At 44.6% G+C, this 20,972-nt stretch overlaps 1 protein-coding gene across 3 annotated transcripts in view; it reads left to right on the top strand.

Moving 5' to 3' along the window:
• Positions 1–20,972, top strand: part of LOC137633288 (uncharacterized) — a 52,484-nt gene that overhangs the window by 18,458 nt on the left and 13,054 nt on the right. For all 3 annotated transcript variants that reach the window (XM_068365506.1, XM_068365505.1, XM_068365504.1), the window contains exons 5-6: positions 285–420; positions 14,711–14,799. In XM_068365506.1, the coding sequence (XP_068221607.1) occupies positions 285–420; positions 14,711–14,799 (225 nt within the window). The remainder of the gene's footprint in view (positions 1–284; positions 421–14,710; positions 14,800–20,972) is intronic.

Here is a 20,972-nt window from a genome sequence, read left to right as displayed (position 1 = left end):
AAGCCAATTATAGGCACTATCACAGAGTTTGATTGAATGTAATAATTAAAAGATTTAAAAAAAACATCACAAAACACACTAGTACAAAGTAACACATGTAGATGCACATCTCACAAAAGTATTTTAGCTACTTCAATTGATTTATTCTGAATGAAAAATAAAGATTGGAGTAAGGGAATGTCAAGGGAGTTGAAAGGCCTGTTAAGGAGAGACAGAATGGCATGGATGAAAAGTAAATAGTGAAAAGTCTTAATAAACTTAACTGAATATCTGCCAATTTTCAGATGGAACAGGAACAGAGATTTCAAGCACACGTTTCCAACCGATACAAAGAAGGTCTCAAAGTCGCCCAGACTTATTATGAACAGCAACTTAAGACACTAGAGGGTCATAACTTATCTTTGAAAAGACAACTTGAAAGTAAGTTAAGTTTATGCATTGTTGATATTATCATTGTTATTACTGTATTATTACTGTATTATTTTTAAATATTTAACTTAGCCGGTGAATATATAATAGCTGCTACTCAGCGGCTCGACAGAAAACACACTCAAAAACTCGCGAGCGATCGCTATAAAGGTTGCGGGTGTGCCCACCAGCGCCACTATCGGCCAGATACCACTCTTGCATGTAAACAAACCCTTCAATTCTTCTCTGTCGACGTTGACGACAAGACGTATTCATACTCGCTGTAGAAACTGGAGTTTTCTTAATATATTTGGTGAAGTACTTCATTTTGGTTTGAGCTTTCGCAGTACAGGTGTTTTATCTTCAACTTAAATCTTGAACTCGTTTTTGGATAGATTTAATTTTTGATGACTTTGGATTGTTTTTTGGACTTTCCTTGACTTTTAAATGGCCGACCCTTCCCTCAGTACGGAAGTGTGTTTAGGCTTTTAGCAATTATCTTATCACGTTATAAATTATTTATAGATTTTCCTCTATATATTTTATATCTCACCCGCCTTTATTAGGCCTCTTCGATTAGCTTTCCATTTATAATAAACATCAAGATAAATTTTAATGATTTGTTTATATGCGACCTTTCCTGAGAGTAGGCGGTCCTAACTTGGAAACCGAAGTTAAACAACGTTGAGCCCTTTCTATCGTAAATAACTTTTACAGAGCTAATGATTTAAAACTTATTAATTGAATATTTTTTAGTAGATATTTTATGAAAGATTTTCTTTGAATAGTCTTCGTACTGTTTCAAAGATGAACTAACGTTTAGTTTATTTATGCTACGCAGTTTGCGCTCTATCGTTACGATAGAGAGAGAGAGTATCACGGTTTCACTTTGCAGAAAGAGTAAATCGATTCTGACGTTTTGTTCATTCTTCTTTCAAAGCTTAAATGTTTTAAAATTCTATTTTAAAGGAACTTTTTAATTGAAAAACTTTTCATTTTTTTCTTTTGGTCAAATAACCTGTTTTTTGACGAAACATAAGTGGGCTCTTCTCTTCGGTGCGAAATCAAGAGAGAGAGAGAGAGAGGAGAGAGAACGTTCCGATCTTTATCTCGTCCCAAGCGAGTAACGTTGTTCTCGAGTTACTCTCGTCCCTAGTCTCTGTACGGGGAGCAAGGATAAAACGTTTTTAGTTTTTTATTCTCGTCCCAAGGCACTGTACGGTGAGAGATTGAAAACGTAGTTTTGAATGAACTAGTGTTTAGTCTCTTCCCCAGCCACTGATCTTTTTATCTTAAAATATGTTTACTGTTTTTTTTTTTTTGCTGGTATTAATGTGCTTACATTATACGACTGATTTCGCAATTATAACCTTTTCATAGAGGGTAGAATTGCGTGCTTCAGGTAGAAATCAGTTTTATTCATACCTAAGTGAATTGTTAAAAAATTCGATTTCAGTGAATTAAGTGCAAAACAGAAAATCGTAGTGATAAAGTGGTATTGCGCAAAGTGTTATCAGTGTTGCGACCGAGGGTTCGTCTGTTCGTGCCTGTCGTTCGCCTAGTCCGGGACCTCTTGCAAGCTCCCAAGCCCAGGGGAGAAGTAATGTCGTACGACTTATGGGTTCGAGAGGCCTTGATCAGCGAACAGACGTTCCCTCTATGGTATCAGGTGTATCTTACCAAGATCACCCCTACCATAAGGCGAGAGAGACCATTTTCTCCTCGTCATCCGAAGGATTTTCGCATAAGAAACCGTGGAACAAGGTTTCGAGGCCCTTTAAGCGAAAGTCAGTCCTTTCAGGACAGGTCCAGCGTCCTGGTTTTAACCATTAGGACAGCTCTGACCCTATGCAGTCATCGGAAGACTGCTCGCCGCCTAAACAAAAGCGTAACACAGACTCCGAGAGTCTTTTTGTAGGCAAGGTTTTGCAGTCACAGACGTTACCCTGGTCTCTTACCGCAACCATTCCCGTTGAACCTGAATGGGTTGTACGGCAAGACATGCAGAATAAGCTTGCCTCCCTTATGGAAGACTATTCTGCCGATAAGTCCGTTGAGCCTAGCCGTTTATCTCATCGAGATCCTGGCCTTCAGCCACCCTAACGTTCCTTTGTGCGTCCTGTTGACGTTGGCGTAGCCAAGTCACGTCAGTCAGGTTGTTTAGAACCACACTCGATGCGGTCTCGTGTGGATTTTCAGCCACATTTGGACGTTAGGCCACTTGCTGATGCTCCTGTTGACGTTCAGGACGTTCGCCAACAATCGGAGTTGACTTGTTTTGACGCTGAGCGTCAACCTCCGCATTCTAGAGTTGTTTTGACTGCTCAGACTAGGCGGTCAAAGCAGTCTCGAGTGGACGCTGTGCGTCCTCACGCACCTGTTGTTGTTGACAGTTCACAGACTGTCAAGCAGTTACATGACGTTGCGTCCTGGTCCGCTACTAATGCACCAGTGCGTGTGGACTCTGCTTGTAAAGCATTGCCACCACGGTAGGTCTCTCCCTTGCTTGAGACTCGGCTATTGTCGGACAAGGTTCCTTCAGATGAGGAAGTTGCTGTTCCCCCTCCTTCTGATATTCCCTTGAGGACTCTGTCAGATGGAGAGGAGCCTAAAGCTGCTTAGCCCTCTATGGACTTTAAATAAATCATGCTGATTTTTAAGGATCTTTGTCCGGATCTTTTTGTAACTGCTGCTCCTCGTTCGCCTAAACGTCAGAGCTTACACTAGGCCTAGCTACTTCGAAGCCGTTGTTTTATAAGCTAGTGCTCTCTCGCTCTTCTAAGAGAGCTTTACGTTTGCTAGGCGACTGGTTTATCACCAGGAGGAGTTTGGGGGAGACAGCCTTTGCTTTCCCTACTTTTAAGCTGGCTTATAGAGCGAGAGTCTGATATGACACGAGAGAAGTTCTCGGCTTGGGAGTTCCTGCCTCTGCCCAGATAGACTTCTCAAACCTCACAGACTCTCCCTGGCGCCTGGCCATGAGACGCTCCAAGATTTTACAGGTCGACTTCAGAGCTATTTTCGAGCGTTTGAAGTTTTGCTGTACAATTATGTCATGCATAAACAAGGCTTTCAGGGATGGCTCCAATGATCTGACAGCCACGTTCTCTGCAGGAACAAGTCCCTCAGGGATGGCTCCAATGATCTGGCAGCCATGTTCACTGCAGGAGTACGTAAGAGGCAAGTGCGCTCAATGTGTTCATTGTCAAGACAAACTTCACGATGAAGTCTACCAGGCTGTCTTGACAGCATTTATGGAAGGCGACTGGATGGTCTCTCTCGACCTTCAGGAGGCATACTTCCACATTCCTATACACCCGGATTCCCAACCATTTCTGAGGTTTGTTTACAGGAATGTGGGGTACCAGTTTCGAGCCCTGTGCTTTGGCCTCTGTCCTGCGCCTCTCGTGTTTATGAGGCTCATGAGGATTGTGGCAAAATCCCTCCATCTATCGGGGATACGAGCCTCCCTGTACTTGGACGACTGGCTTCTCAGAGCATCGTCCAGTCTTCGCTGTCTGCAGGATCTATATTGGACGTTGAGTCTGGCCAGGGAGTTGGGACTTATGGTCAACCTAAAAGTCCCAACTGATCCCATCCCAGATTATTCTATATTTGGGGATGGAGATTCGCAGTCAAGCCCTGCTCGAAGTCCAACTAATGCTGAAAAGAAAACGTTTATTCAGTCAGGAGTTGGAACAGTCTCATAGGGACTCTCTCATCCCTGGAGCAGTTTGTCTCACTAGGGAGACTACACCTTCTGCCTCTCCGGTTCCATCTAGCCTCTCACTGGAACTTGGACAAGACATTAGAGACGGTATCATTCCCAGTCTCCGAACCAGTAAAGGCATGCCTTAAATGGTGGGACAGCAATATCAGTCTGAGAGAGGGACTATCCCTAGCAGTCAAGAACCCAAACCACGTGTTGTCCTAAGACGCGTCGGATTTGGGTTGGGGTGCGACCCTGGACGGTCGGGAATGCTCGGGTCTGTGGACCTCAAGTCAGAAGAGCATGCACATCAACGGCAAGGAGCTATTAGCAGTCCACTTGGCCTTGATGATATTAGAAAGCTTCTTCGAAACTAAGTGGTAGAGGTCAACTCAGACAACACCACAACTTTGGCGTACATCTCCAAGCAAGGAGGCATACACTCCTTCACGCTGCTCGAGATCGCAAGGGACCTTCTCTTATGGTCAAGAATTCGAGGCATCTCCCTGTTGACGAGATTCATCCAGGGGGACTTGAACGTCTTGGCAGACTGTCTCAGTCGGAGGGGTCAGGTGATACCCACGGAATGGACCCTCCACAAGGACGTGGGCAAGAGTCTTTGGGCTACTTGGGGTCAACCCACCATAGACCTCTTTGCCTCCTCGTTGACCAAAAGGTTACCAGTCTATTGCTCTCCAGTCCTAGATACAGAAGCAATCTACATAGATGTGTTTCTACTGGATTGGTCTTTTATGGACTTATATGCATTCCCACCATTCAAGATAGTCAACAAGGTACTGCAGAAGTTCGCCTCTCACGAAGGGACAAGGTTGACGTTGGTTGCTACCCTCTGGCCCGCGAGAGAGTGGTTCACCGAGGTACTTCAATGGCTGGTAGACTTTCCAAGAAGTCTTCCTCTAAGGGTAGATCTGTTACGTCAGCCCCACGTAAAGAATGTCCATCAAAGCCTCCCCGCTAATCGTCTGACTTCCTTCAGACTATCGAAAGACTCTCAAGAGCTAGAGGCTTTTCGAAGGAGGCAGCCAGAGCGATTGCAAGAGCTAGGAGAGCTTCTACCATTAGAGTATACCAGTCGAAGTGGGAAGTCTTTCGAGACTGGTGCAAGTCAGCATCTGTGTCCTCGTCCAGTACCTCTGTAGCCCAAATCGCAGATTTTCTTTTACATCTGAGAAAGGTTCGCTCCCTTTCAGCTCCCACGATTAAGGGCTACAGGAGCATGTTGGCTTCGGTCTTTCGACATAGAGGCTTAGATCTTTCCAACAATAAAGATCTCCAAGATCTCCTTAAGTCTTTCGAGACCTCTAAGGAACGTCGTTTGGCAACCCCTGGATGGAACTTAGACGTGGTCCTAAGGTTCCTCATGTCAGACAGGTTTGAGCCATTACATTCAGCCTCCCTGAAGGATCTCACCCTCAAGACACTTTTCCTAGTGTGCTTGGCTTCGGCTAAAAGGGTCGGTGAACTTCATGCCTTCAGTAAGAACATCGGCTTTTCTACAGAAAAAAGCCACTTGTTCACTTCAACTTGGTTTCCTGGCCAAAAATGAACTGCCTTCTCGTCCTTGGCCTAAATCTTTTGATATTCCTTGCTTATCAGAGATCGTAGGCAACGAACTGGAAAGAGTATTATGTCCTGTTAGAGCTCTTAAGTTTGATTTAGCCCGTACTAAGTCATTACGAGGTAAATCTGAGGCATTATGGTGCTTAGTTAAGAAACCTTCATAGCCTATGTCAAAGAATGCTTTGTCATATTTTATCAGATTTTTTTAATACGAGAAGCTCATTCTCACTTGAATGAGAAAGACCGATGTTTGCTTAAGGTTAAGACGCACGAAGTTAGAGATATAGCAACCTCCGTGGCCTTCAAGCAAAATAGATCTCTGCAAAGTATTATGGACGCGACTTTTTGGAGAAGCAAGTCAGTGTTCGCGTCATTTTACTTAAAAGATGTCCAGACTCTTTACGAGGACTGCTACACACTGGGTCCATTTGTTGCAGCGAGTGCAGTAGTGGGTGAGGGTTCTACCACTACATTACCCTAATTCCAATATCCTTTTTAATCTGTCTCTTGAAATGTTTTTAATATTGTTTTTTTGGGTTGTACGGAAGGCTAAGAAGCCTTTCGCATCCTGATTGATTTGGCGGGTGGTCAAAGTCATTTCTTGAGAGCTCCCAGATTAAGGGTTTGATGAGGTCCTGTTGTATGGGTTGCAGCCCTTAATACTTCAGCTCCTGGGAGTCTTTCAGCATCCTAAGAGGATTGCTGGGCTTCGTGAGGAAGACAGACTTAAAAGGCAGAGTAATCGTCTAAGTCAACTTCCTTACCAGGTACCTATATTTTTCAATATTAAACTTACCCGGTGATCATAGATTAGCTATATGATCACCGGGTAAGTATATTCAAAAATTTATTTTACTAATGAAAATAACATTTTTCAATATTAAACTTACCCGGTGATCATATAGCTAATCTATGATCACCGGGTAAGTATATTCAAAAATTTATTTTACTAATGAAAATAACATTTTGATTTTGTTATATTGATAACTGTCAAAAACTCTTAGCTTATACGCTGTAAACTTAATTAACTCTGGTCTCTACCCACCGCCTTGGGTGTGAATCAGCTATTATACATTCACCGGCTAAGTTAAATATTTAAAAATGATATTTTAATTATAAAATAAATTTTTGAATATACTTACCCGGTGAATATATAAATTAAAGGCCCTCCCTTCCTCCCCATTAGAGACGCAGCGGGACGAGAAGAATTGAAGGGTTTTTTTTACATGCAAGAGTGGTATCTGGCCGATAGTGGCGCTGGTGGGCACACCCGCAACCTTTATAGCGATCGCTCGCGAGTTTTTGAGTGTGTTTTCTGTCGAGCCGCTGAGTAGCAGCTATTATATACTCACCGGGTAAGTATATTCAAAAATTTATTTTATAATTAAAATATCATTTTATTCAAAATGTACAAATAAATTAGAAAAACCTCAAAGGCTAGGACAGTAACATGCATAGCTATCTTTCAGAAAATAGGATAATCATATACTAACAGAAAATTAAAAGAAATGCAACAAAGAAGAAAGTAAGTAAAGAACATTAATATAAAAATGTAAATGGTTTTATATCTGATCTTGAATGTTGATAAAAACAGTAGACATTGGTGCATGGTGCTCTAAGGTAGGCTTACAGCTTTTCTTAAACTGGAATACCTTACAGTACTTTATTTTGACTTAATTTGTAGCTTGATGCTGTACTATCTGGCATTATCGGCCTTCAGAATAATGGACTTTCCTTCAAAACAGATTCAGAATACAAAGGGTGAATCCCCAAGTATAGAATGAGTGTTGATGAAAGTTTTCGCTTCGGTCCTGTTCTCGTGTGGCCCATGCCGGACAAGACCTTGAAAGTTTCTTTGAGCATTTGTTTGGTCTTGGCTGCATTGTTTTCCTTTCATTTCCTCCTACCTTCATTGTTATTTTCCAACTTGAGGTGGGCAGCATCATTCATTTTAATTTTTCCAATTTTCACTTCTCTTTTAAAAATACACTGATCTCCTTTGAGCAACTGGTATGGTAATTTAGTAATGTGAATTGCAAATAGCTCATATAAGCTCATTTATCTACGTAAAAATTGTAGAATAATTTTCCTTTCTTTGTTTGCTGCTGAATTATGTAACTTTCTCTCAGTTTGTAAAAGATGCATTTTTTTTTTATCATCCAAGGAAGTCTATTGATATATTTTCCGTCAGTTGCCCATAATGATATGGACAGCATCACTAGACTCATCCTTTGTATTGGAAAAGCAAAATCAAAGTTGTGGATTGGTTTCTAAAAAGTTCTGATGGATTGAATAAACAGTAAAATGTTGGAAGCAATGTAGCTCAGGACCAATGGATGCTGCATAGAACTCTCATAGTGTGTCCTGCAAGTCATACTGTGTGTGTAATTTCCCCATTAATGGGAATTTGCCAAGAAACTACACTAGCCTTGTTATAGATTGTTATGGGATGTAGAGAAGCTAACAGGCCTTTCTAATAATGCTTAGCAATTTTCAATATTAAACTTAGCCGGTGATTATATAAGCTGCAGCTCTGCTGCCCGACAGAAAAACTCTACGGTCAAAATACGCCAGCGATCGCTATGCAGGTAGGGGGTGTACATCAACAGCGCCATCTGTCGAGCAGGTACTCAAGTACTCCATGTAAACACAGAACCAATTTTCTCTCTGTCGTGCCACCGGCAAGACCTACTAAATTCGCTGTTGCTTACTAGATTGGTTTTCACAGATTTTGGTGAAGTACACATTTCTAGTTATTAGCTTTCGCTTTGCAGAGGTTATCTTCAATACATCCTTGCTTTCTTTTATTGATTTTGGATTATTTGTTGACGACTTTGGATAGATTTTGAATTCCCCTTTGACTAATTCAAGATGGCTGACCCTTCTCAAGTCCCTAAATACAGAAAGTGTAGTGCTAGGGACTGTTCAAGGCGTCTTCCGAAGGCCTCTATCGATCCGCACACCGTTTGTTCCAATTGTCGGGATAAAGTCTGTCAATTGGAAGATCGATGTGAGGAATGCGTTGGGCTTTCGGAATTCGATTTTCTCAAATTCCTGAAATATTCACGTAGGCTAGAGAGAGATAGAGTTAGGAGAAGTTCATCTCGCTCCGTTGATATTTCCTCTCCCCATGCCCCTCAACCTTTTCCTTCCCCTGTAGTGGTTGCTCCTGATCCCCCTTCTAGCACTCAACAACCTTCGATGGCAGATATGATGCGTGCCATCCAGGCTCTGGGTGAGAGAGTCGAGTCATTGGCGAGTGACCGTAACCAACTCATGGCAGACGTCAAGGAGTTGAAGGGTAAGAGTGCAGTGGGTAGTGTCAAAGTGAGTGGTAGTGTTGTGGAAAGTGTTGTGGATAGTGTTGCGCTTGAGGGTTCGTCTGTTCGTGCCTGTCGTCCTCCTAGTCCGGGACCTCTTGCAAGCTCCCAAGCCCAGGGGAGAAGCAATGTCGTACGACCAAAGGGTTCGAGAGGCTTTAATCAGCGAACAGACGTTCCCTCCGTGGTTTCGGACGTATCTATCCAAGATCGTCCCACCCACAAGAAGACGAGAGAGCCCATTTATTCCTCGTCTGCGGAAGATGTTTCTCGGCAGAAACAATGGACCAAGGTCTCACGGCCTCTTAAACGCAAGTCGGTCCCTTCCGCGCAAGTCCAACGGCCCAGTTGTAGCCACTGGGTCAGTTCGGACTCGCTGCAGTCTTCCGATGACTGCACACCTCCTAAGAGAGGCAAAGCGGTACCGCATCAGGCAGTAACTCCGTCTGTTGCCGCACCTGCTACTGTAGACCCTAAGTGGTCTTTGCTGCAGACCATGCAGACTCAGTTGACGTCATTAATGCAGGACTTTCGTGCGGAGAAGGTTGACGCTGCACCAACCGCTAGCCTACAACCTCCCACGGTTGTGCGTCCAGTGGACGCTGAGGCTACCTTCTCCCGCACTCCAGCTGTGAGAGTCCCGCCACCCATGCGCTGCCAGCCGCATGTTGACGTTCAGCGACGCACGGAACCATCCGTTGACGTTCGCGAGTTACAACAACAACCCAAGTTGTTTTGTTTTGACGCTGTGCGTCAACTTCCGCAACCCAGTGTGGTTACCACTACTCGCCCACAGCAGACTAAACAGTCAGGAGTAGACGCTTTGCGCCCCCGCGCTGCTATGGTAGTTGCCAGCTCACAGACTGGGCAACAGTTCCATGACGTTGCGTCCGGTGTAGTCACGCATGCACCCGTGCTGCCGGACTCAGCTGACCAGCCAACTCCTACTCCTTTGCCGCTTCCTCCTCAGTATTCAGATGATGGACTCTCTGATGATGACGACGCTGCACACATTGACGACCCGCATACGGACATCGACGAACCCAAGACCACGCAACCCTCCTTGGACTTTAGGAAAGTTCTTGCACTGTTCAGGGAGATGTATCCCGATCAGTTTGTTTCTGCGGCCCCACGCTCACCTCCATCTGAGTTCGCTTTAGGCACGCAGTCATCCGCGCCTGCCTTTACGAAGCTCGTCCTCACCCGCTCGTCTAAGAGAGCTTTAAGAGTGTTGGGAGAATGGTTGCAGTCCAAAAAGCACCTTGGGAAGACAGCATTCACGTTTCCCCCTGCGAAACTCTCTTCCAGATCGAGCGTCTGGTATGCCACGGGAGAAGTTCTCGGCTTGGGAGTTCCTGCCTCTGCCCAGGGCGACTTCTCAAGCCTAGTAGACTCTCCCCGCAGGCTAGCCATGAGACGCTCCAAGATTTGTTGGACTCCTTCAGACTTAGACCATCTGATGAAAGGAGTGTTCAGAGCCTTCGAGGTTTTTAACTTTTTGGACTGGTGTTTAGGAGCGTTGAGCAGGAAGATCTCCCCTTCTGACAAGGATACTTCCATGCTCATTATGTCCTGCATGGACAAGGCCATACGGGACGGTTCCAGTGAGCTTGCGGCTTCGTTCGTTTCCGGGGTCCTCAAGAAACGGGAAAACCTTTGCTCCTTCTTGTCAGCTGGAGTAACTCAGTGTCAGAGATCGGAACTTATGTTTGCTCCTCTCTCAAAGTGCCTTTTCCCAGAAGAGTTGATAAAGGAGATTGCTGCCTCCTTGATTCAGAAAGACACGCATGACCTGGTTGCGTCATCTGCTCGCAAAGCCACCCCTTTGCCTACCGTGTCTAGACCCAGGATGGACACTCCAGCGTCCAGGTTCATTCCGCCCTTTCGTGGCAGAGCCTCCAGCAGAGGAGGTGCTCGTGCCGAAGGGAGACGTGGGATTAAGAAGAAAGGTACCAAGTCCTTTAAGGGCAGAGTCTGACTGCCACATTCTTCAGACAGCAGTGGGAGCCAGACTCAAGAACTTCTGGCAGTCCTGGGAGAAAAGGGGCGCAGATGCACAATCTGTGAAGTTGCTCAGAGAAGGGTACAAGATCCCGTTTATACGCAAACCCCCTCTAGCAACGTCGCCCATCGACCTCTCTCCCAGGTACAGAGAGGAGGACAAGAGACTAGCTTTGAAGCAAGAGGTGTCCCTCTTAATAGAAAAGGGAGCGGTAGTCAAAGTCCGGGACCATCAATCCCCGGGGTTCTACAACCGTCTCTTCTTAGTGGTAAAGAAGACAGGAGGGTGGAGGCCGGTGCTAGACGTCAGTGCTCTGAATGTCTTTGTCACAAAGCAGACGTTCGCCATGGAGACGACAAAGTCTGTTCTAGCAGCGGTCAGGAAGGAAGACTGGATGGTCTCTTTAGACCTAAGGGACGCTTACTTTCACGTCCCCATCCACCCAGATTCCCAACCTTATCTAAGGTTCGTTTACGGGAAGGTTGTCTACCAATTTCAAGCCCTGTGCTTTGGCCTAAGCACGGCTCCTCTTGTCTTTACGAAACTGATGAGGAATATTGCCAAATTCCTGCATTTAGCGGACATCAGAGCCTCCCTCTATTTGGACGACTGGCTTCTAAGAGCTGCTTCCAGTCGTCGCTGTCTGGAGAATCTAAAGTGGACTCTAGATCTGACCAAGGAATTGGGTCTCCTGGTCAATATGGAAAAGTCCCAACTGGTCCCATCCCAAACTGTAGTGTACTTAGGGATGGAGATTCACAGTCAAGCTTTTCGGGCTTTTCCGTCGGCCCCCAGAACAAGTCAAGCCCAAGGATGCATCCAGAACATGCTAAAGAAGGACCGATGTTCAGTCAGACAGTGGATGAGTCTGATAGGGACGCTTTCATCCCTGGAACAGTTCATCGCGTTAGGGAGACTGCACCTCCGTCCCCTTCAATTTCACCTAGCTGTGCACTGGAAAAAGGACAAGACGCTAGAAGCGGTCTCGATCCCCATTTCCGAGAAGATGAAGTCATCACTGACTTGGTGGAAGGACAATATCCACCTCAGAGAGGGTCTGCCCCTGGCTGTTCAGACCCCCAACCACGTTCTCTTCTCGGACGCATCGGACACGGGCTGGGGTGCGACATTAGACGGTCGGGAATGCTCGGGATCTTGGAACTCGAATCAAAGAACGTTACATATCAACTGCAAGGAGCTACTGGCAGTTCATCTGGCCTTGAAAAGCTTCAAGTCCCTCCTTCTAGGCAAGGTGGTGGAGGTGAACTCAGACAACACCACGGCCTTGGCGTACATCTCCAAACAAGGAGGGACCCATTCTATGACGTTGGTCAAGAGATCTAAGCCTTTCTCTAGTAACGAGGTTCATTCAAGGCAACATGAATGTCATGGCGGACTGCCTCAGTCGGAAGGGTCAAATCATCCCAACAGAATGGACCCTACACAAGGATGTGTGCAAGAGACTATGGGCCACATGGGGCCAACCTACCATAGATCTCTTTGCAACCTCGATGATCAAGAGGCTCCCAAATTATTGCTCGCCAATCCCGGACCCAGCAGCAGTTCATATAGATGCCTTTCTACTGGATTGGTCCCATCTAGACCTTTATGCATTCCCCCCGTTCAAGATTGTCAACAAGGTACTGCAGAAGTTCGCCTCTCACGAAGGGACAAGGTTGACGTTAGTTGCTCCCCTCTGGCCCGCGAGAGAATGGTTCACCGAGGTACTTCAATGGCTGGTGGACGTTCCCAGAACTCTTCCTCTAAGAGTGGACCTTCTACGTCAGCCACACGTAAAGAAGGTACACCCAAGCCTCCACGCTCTTCGTCTGACTGCCTTCAGACTATCGAAAGACTCTCGAGAGCTAGAGGCTTTTCGAAGGAGGCAGCCAGGGCGATTGCTAGAGCAAGGAGGACATCCACTCTTAGAGTCTACCAGTCGAAGTGGGAAGTCTTCCGAAGTTGGTGCAAGTCGGTATCAGTATCCTCAACCAGTACCTCTGTAACCCAAATAGCTGACTTCCTATTATACCTGAGGAAGGAAAGATCTCTTTCAGCTCCCACAATCAAAGGTTACAGAAGCATGTTGGCAACAGTCTTCCGTCACAGAGGCTTAGATCTTTCTAACAACAAAGATCTACAGGACCTCCTTAAGTCTTTTGAGACCTCGAAGGAGCGTCGTTTGGCTACCCCTGGATGGAATTTAGACGTGGTACTAAGATTCCTTATGTCAGAAAGGTTCGAGCCGCTACAATCAGCCTCCTTTAAAGATCTCACTTTAAAGACTCTTTTCCTCGTCTGCTTAGCAACAGCTAAAAGAGTCAGTGAGATACACGCCTTCAGCAGGAACATCGGATTTTCATCTGAAACGGCTACATGTTCTTTACAGCTTGGTTTTCTAGCCAAAAACGAACTACCTTCTCGTCCTTGGCCGAAATCGTTCGATATTCCAAGCCTTTCTAATTTGGTTGGAAATGAACTAGAAAGAGTCTTATGCCCTGTTAGAGCTCTTAAGTTCTATTTAAGACGAACTAAACCTTTACGAGGACAGTCAGAAGCTTTATGGTGTGCTATTAAGAAACCTTCTTTACCTATGTCAAAGAATGCAGTTTCCTATTATATCAGACTGTTGATACGAGAAGCTCATTCCCATCTGAATGAGGAAGACCATGCTTTGCTGAAGGTAAGGACACATGAAGTTAGAGCTGTCGCAACTTCAGTGGCCTTTAAGCAAAATAGATCTCTGCAGAGTATAATGGACGCAACCTATTGGAGAAGCAAGTCAGTGTTCGCGTCTTTTTATCTTAAAGATGTCCAGTCTCTTTACGAGAACTGCTACACCCTGGGACCATTCGTAGCAGCGAGTGCAGTAGTGGGTGAGGGCTCAACCACTACATTCCCCTAATTCCATAACCTTTTTTAATCTTTCTCTTGAAATGTTTTTTATTGTTGTTTTTTGGGTTGTCCGGAAGGCTAAGAAGCCTTTCGCATCCTGGTTGATTTGGCGGGTGGTCAAATTCTTTTCTTGAGAAGCGCCCAGATTAGAGGTTTTGATGAGGTCCTTTAGTATGGGTGGCAACTCTTAATACTTCAGCTCCTAGGAGTCGCTCAGCATCCTAAGAGGATCGCGAGGCTCAGTAAGGAAGACGTACTTAAAAAGGCAGAGTAATTGTTCAAGTCGACTTCCTTACCAGGTACTTATTTATTTTATGTTTGTTATTTTGAATAACTGCTAAAATGAAATACAAAATACTTAGCTCATAATAATGTAAACAAGTAATGCTGGTCTCTACCCACCCCCCTGGGTGTGAATCAGCTTATATAATGACCGGCTAAGTTTAATATTGAAAAATGTTATTTTTATTAATAAAATAAATTTTTGAATATACTTACCCGGTGATTATATATTAAAGGACCCTCCCTTCCTCCCCAATAGAGACCCAGTGGACCGAGGAGAAAATTGGTTCTGTGTTTACATGGAGTACTTGAGTACCTGCTCGACAGATGGCGCTGTTGATGTACACCCCCTACCTGCATAGCGATCGCTGGCGTATTTTGACCGTAGAGTTTTTCTGTCGGGCAGCAGAGCTGCAGCTTATATAATCACCGGGTAAGTATATTCAAAAATTTATTTTATTAATAAAAATAACATTTTTTTCTTACTGATGTTATTTATCCTTTCGACATCAGGAGTTCAGCAGGAACTCCAGAGGATACGAGGAGAGAAGGAAGTCCTGAATGAAAAATTGATAGAAACTTTATCATGCCAGAGGCCTAAGGTGAGTTAGTTTTGTTTGATTATTGTATTGATATTCACGTTTATATTTCACTTTTTTCAACGCTTTTTTCTGTTTATACTTTAGTAGCCAGATGGTTGAAGCTTAAACCATTATTTATTTGTGAACTTTCCTGCTAGGAATTGATGTAGTTGGGCGATTGTCAGAGTGGCTCTTAATCATATCATTATAGTTCCCCATGGAGTCCATTGCCATAGTGTATCAGTTTCACAGCCTAATAAAAAAATATCAAGTTTTATTAAAGAGTAGAGGGACTGCTAATGTGGAATTTAAATTTGAGCTATGTTTTGTCATGTCTGCCACAGACTGTGGTCAGTGATTAGGGATCTATATAGCATTATTCTGACCTCAGTTGTACTGTTTTCTCTGTATTTTAATAGCCATCATTATATTTGGCTACTCCAAAATTGAAAATTCCAATCATTTAATATCATCATCATCATTGACACACCTTTGTCTGCCTTTTAAGTTGGCATATGTTCCCTTTTGGTCTCATTCCACTCAGCTTTCAACCTATTTAGCACTTTACCTTCCCTAATTTTCACCCTGTATATGTTTCTTTTTTTAAGATGAAGTCTTTTGCGATATATCTTAGTACAGTATTGTGGATATCTGGTGTTGTAGGCAAAATTATGATAATATTACTTTCATTTTAAGAATTATATCCATACTGTAATACCCTGTATTTGCATATTCACCAGCCCACCTCCCCATAAAATAGTGGTCTCATAATTTAGTGAAGCTGGATTGAGAAACAGACGTTATTTTTGAGTTGCCTAAAATTGATAGAATGGAGACAGGAGGACTAGTTTAAACTTTTAAAATTTATGTAGCCCGATCAGTAGTGAAATAATGCAGCAGTTTAAATGATTTTTTCTGTGAAACTCCCAGCTCCTTGATGTTCATAGCACTTCCTCAAATCTTGGTTTCATGCAGACATTTACCTTAAAATTAAAGTTTTCCCATTTTCTTTCCTCTCAATACCTTTCAATAATCTTAAGCCTCCAGTTAAGTATTGTGAAAATCTAGCAATTAATGGCAATAACCGTGGCTTAGGTATGCCATATATTCTTTATCTTTTCAGTTCTTTTGTCGTCCTTGTGGTGCTTAGTTGGTGTTTTACCCTACTCCAGGTTGTGGTTTTGTGTGATTTAGGTTTTTAACAATAATGGATGTTGTTTTCTGAACTTGTAAGTAATTACTGCGAGAGTTGTTCAAGAGGGTCATTGTTTTGCAGTCATGATAATCATTTTCTTTGTATCTCCTGGCAGGGGACATATTGCGATTCAAATGATTGTTGTTAAGAATATGAATTCATTATTGTTTGTGCTGTGAAGAGTAAAGATTTAAAGGTTACTCATAAATAGCAGAAGCAAGGGACAGGAACATGTCATAGAGACAGGACTATGCATTAGAGACTGACCATATATACAGATTATCTGCACCCAAGCACTCTTTTCATCAAGCTAGGGCCAAGGAGGGCCAGGCACTGACTGATGATGACAACAGGTAGACGTATAGGCTCCCCCAAACACCCCATCCTTAGCTTAAAAGGATTGTGAAGTTGCAGACACTTCTATAAACTATCATGCTTGAGCATGTCTTGAACTCCCCTTCAACAGATTGCTAGACAGTGATGTCTCCAATAGGCTACCTCAACTTTTCAGTGACAAACATAAAAGAGAAGAAATGTTTAGTTCAGGGGAAAATTCAGAGGAGACTAGGCTAGTTGATTACAGTTGGGATGAAAAGGGGATTTTCACGAAGGAAAAATCTATTTCTGGCGAGAGACCTGTGACTCCCGGTGAAAAAGTCCTTCTTTACACTTTTTCTGATATAAATCTTCCAAATATACCAGTGAAAGATAAAAGCATGGAATGCAGAGGTTACTACCCTCGCACGAGCACCTCGTGAGTGTTGTGTATACATCAGGGGCGTGTGAAAACCACTATTCACAGGCTGTCTTCCATTTAGATAACTCCTTCATCAAAGGGAAGGACCGTAACAAAGATCCCAGAAACCACACTTGGACCACGCCACCGTCACCCACACGATCGCCCTCTAGGTCATCCTTCTGCAAGAACATATGGCTTGGCAAGGAAAGGGTGGGTCCGTACAAAAATAACCGGGAAGGGTTTCACCGGGCGTCACAGGTCTCTCCCCAGAAATAGATTTTTCCTTCGTCAAAATCCCTTTTCTGGGTCGACCTGTGACGGCCGGTGAAAATGTACCAGAGAATGCCTTCCAAGCCCAATAAAGTAATAACATAATGAGGAGAATACAATCACCATGTACGACAATAATATAATATAATAATGTAAGTAAACGTCCAATTACCAACTAGCCAAATGACATAGGGAACGTAAGGCTAAATAGCTATGACGACAAGGAATCAACTGAGTGTCGAAACGCAAAAGGCATCAAACCTTACATGTCTAAGCATATCTAAACATTAAAGGAACGGTAACTACAATAACAGTTAAACCATAGGAATTAAACATGGCAAATATCATAGGGCTAACAAACTACCCAGGAGAGTGGCGACGGGGTGTGAGTGGCGGGCAGGAGGGAGAAGAGAAGAGATGGAAGAAAGGAAGAAGAAGAGATTAATAGGGAGAGATAAGGCTCCCCGCTGCCATCGTCGGGTATTTAAGGGCCTGTAAGATCTTTAGATAGTGGCGTTTGACAACCATAGGGGATTTCCAACCCGTATATTTTTTAAAATCATCAAAGTCCCTGTTCTGGAAGTAATTGATGGAGGTATCTACTGACCGTATATCATGAGCCTGGGGAAATGATTCCGGATAAGTATGTTTAATGAAGTAGAGGATTTGTTGCCTGATACCGTGAATGGAAATAGTACCTCCTTGTTCCCTGATAACCAAGGGGCCAGTCGAGCAGGTGGCAGTTCTAGCTAAAAAGGCCTTGAGAGTAGTGACTGGACACAGAGAAAGGATCCTGGGGAAGAAGAATAATCTTCCGAGGGGAGCACTTATTTTGCGGATCCTCATTTTTAGCTAGGAAAGCTTTGTCTGGAGAAAGGAGTACAGTACTTCGGCTGAAGGGAGGAAATCTATGTTTTCCGGGTTTCGTGAGAGAGCTGCTAGTTCAGATATTCCATCACCTGAGGCCAAAGCCGTTAGAAATAAAGTCTTCATAAGAAGAGTGATATTAGAGCAGGATTCATTGTCCGTGTCCGTCACAAGTTTGAGGACACCGTTCAGAGACCAAGAGTCCTATTGTGGCCGAACCGAAGGTCGAAGCCTAGCACATGTTTTTGGAATAGATGAGAAATAGGAATCAACAAGGAAGATCTTCTTCAAAGCTTTCTTGATGGTGGTTACAGTGCTATCTGTCAGGCCTTTGTCAAATAGGAACCTCAAGAAAGAGATGGCTAAATTCGGAGACATACGATTATGGTCTGAACTCTTAGGAAATCTGCTAGTTCTTAAAGGCCGAATCATATTGGCGAATTGTCGAGTCCCTTTTGTCTGATTCGATGAAGAGAACGTTTTCCGGGTTAATGTTCGCGTCTCTACGAGCTGCAAACTTCTTGTAGTCCACAAAGTTAGAGTTTTGGCTATCCTTGAGGAATCTGACACAGTGAGTTTGGATTACTTGGGTCAGTTTGGGGAACGGGATCCGGAAGGGACGGAGTTTCAACTCAAGGAGGAGAGGAAACCAACTGTTCTTGGCCAGTGAGGTGGTACTAAAGCCACTGCCCCCTGGAAGGAGCGTAGTTTGTGTAAAAGTTTCATTAGAAGATTCACTGGGGGAAATAGGTAAATCTTCTTCTAATGGTTCCAATCCCGGGTTAATGCGTCCATGGCATAAGCCTGAGGGTCCAGGGTTGGGGTCACATAACAAGGAAGTTTGTGATTCATCTGAGTTGCGAATAGATCTACCTGGAGGCCCGGAACCAGCCTGAGTATCCACCAGAATAAAATTATGTCTAGAGACCATTCTGACTCCAGTGGTTTCGTCTTGGATAGTGGGTCCGCTCTCATATTCTGGACTCCCGCTAGGTGAGTTGCTGACAGGAACCAGTTCTTTTCTGTTCTGTTGCCCAGGCGAAGATATTGACCAGGATCTGATTCAGGTTGGGTGACTTGGATCCTCCTCTGTTGATGCAGTGTACTACGTCTGTGCTGTCTGACACTACTCTGATGTGGGTCGACCTCGGGAGGAGAGAGTCTCTTCAGGGTCAAGAACACTGCCCTGGCTTCGAGAACATTGATATGGGACTGTTTCATGGCGGGTGACCAAGAGCCCTGAAACATCTGATGTTCGGAGTAATCCCCCCATCCACTTAGAGACGCGGCTGTATGGAATGTCACTTGTGGAGGTGGGAATTGTAGAGGAACCGATTTGGAGAGGTTCTTCGGTTCGGACCATGGGCGTAGTCTCATTTTCAAGACAGAGGGGATCTTCGAGACCTTGTCTCTTAAAGGTACTGTAGCTCTCTTTCTCCAAACTCGATTGATGTCTTTGATTTTGGCTTTTGATAGGAGATCTGTTATTGAAGTGAATTGGAGAATGCCGAGGATTCTTTCTAAGGCTCTTCTGGACACCTGTTTGTGTTTGAGAAAATTCTTGATCTTGGAAGCTATTCCTCTTACCTTTTTGGAAGGGAGAGACAACGTGTGCTTCGAAAGGTCGCACTGAATGTCTAACCAATCTAAGTGGCCTGATGGTTGCAGGCGGGACTTTTGGAGATTGACCCGAAATCCCAGGTTGTCGAGAAATCGAAGTACTTCCTTCGTAGCTCTGTTGCCTTGTATGGCCGACCGGGCCCAAGTGAGCCAACCGTCCAGATAAGCAATGATCTGTATTCCTTGGTTCCTGAGTTGTTCTAACACTGTCTCTCCCAGTTTCGTGAATATCCTGGGATCAATGTTGAGGCCGAAGGGCATGACTTAAACGCAAAGGCTTTCCTCCCTAGGCGGAAACCCAGATAAGGAGAGAAGTTTCGAGCTATAGGCACATGATAATAGTCGTCGGTAAGGTCGACAGAGGTGGTGACGGCCCCACGGGGAAGTAAGGTCCGCACCTGAGAGATAGTCAACATCCGGAATTTGTTGCAGAGAATGTAAGAGTTTAGCTTTGACAAGTCCAGGTCCACTCTCAATGCCGACAAGCCTTTCTTCGGAATTGTGAACAGGCGGCCTTGGAACTTCAGTGATCGAACCCGTTTGATTGCTTTTTTCTTGAGTAACTCTGTGGTGTACGCTTTCAGGATGGGAGTGGATTTCTGGGAGAAGGTCACTAGTGGAGGAGGAGAACCTTGTGGCCATTTCCACCTCAAACCTTTAGAGATTATGCTCTGAGCCCACGGACCGAAGGTCCAATGGTCTCAAAAGTGGTAAAGTCTCCCCCCTACCGGGACCACCTCGTTGTGAGGGAGTGAATCTAGGTCCTTTCCTTCCCCGAGCCCCCTTTTTCCTAGGTCCGCCTCGATGGCGGAACTGTCTTCTACTCCTGTAGCTTCCTCTCTGGTGTCCACGAAAGGAACCTGAGGGTTCGGAGCTAGGGCTGTATGTAGGCGAGGACATCCAAACGGGGTTGGGCTGTGTACCTGGGGAATCAGTGAGGTAGACCACCTGATGAGGGGGATTCGGATGTAGAGACGTCGAATCAGAGGAATACTGTGATGACGAGTGGGTAACTGACGATTGATGGCAGTGACCCCGGTTCGTCTTGTAAGGGGTAAATCTCTGCTTCTTCTTGAAGAAAGCTTGCTTTTGGTCTTCGACCTTCTTTTTGGCAGTGAGGCCCCACCTCACCTGCAATTTTGGTTTGCTCTCGTATCATCTTGTAGAACCTTGTTCACCTCCTCCTGAGGGAAGAGGGTTTTACCCCAGCAGGAGGAAGCTATCAGCCTGTTCGGTTCATGTCTGATAGAGGCCTCAGACAGAACGTATTTCTTACAACTAACCCGAGCAAACCACAAAGCGTGTAGGTCAATTTGGTTTGACAGAGATAGGTTCTTCGTGAATATCCGAAACAAGGTCTCAGTGGGATAAATCGAGGCTAGAGACTCCCCGAGGTGGGGTCCGTCTCTTTAAGAGCCGGCATGGCAGAACCTTCTTTGACATCTTGAATAGTAAGACCTGTCAATTTATCCGTAATAGGCAAGGTAATAATGAGAGCAGTTC

This window comes from Palaemon carinicauda, chromosome 42, assembly GCF_036898095.1.
Source record: "Palaemon carinicauda isolate YSFRI2023 chromosome 42, ASM3689809v2, whole genome shotgun sequence".
In the NCBI taxonomy this organism is placed as follows: Eukaryota; Metazoa; Arthropoda; class Malacostraca; order Decapoda; family Palaemonidae; genus Palaemon; species Palaemon carinicauda.
Note: the sequence above shows the minus strand (reverse complement) of the source record. Positions and strands in the feature narration are given on the sequence as shown.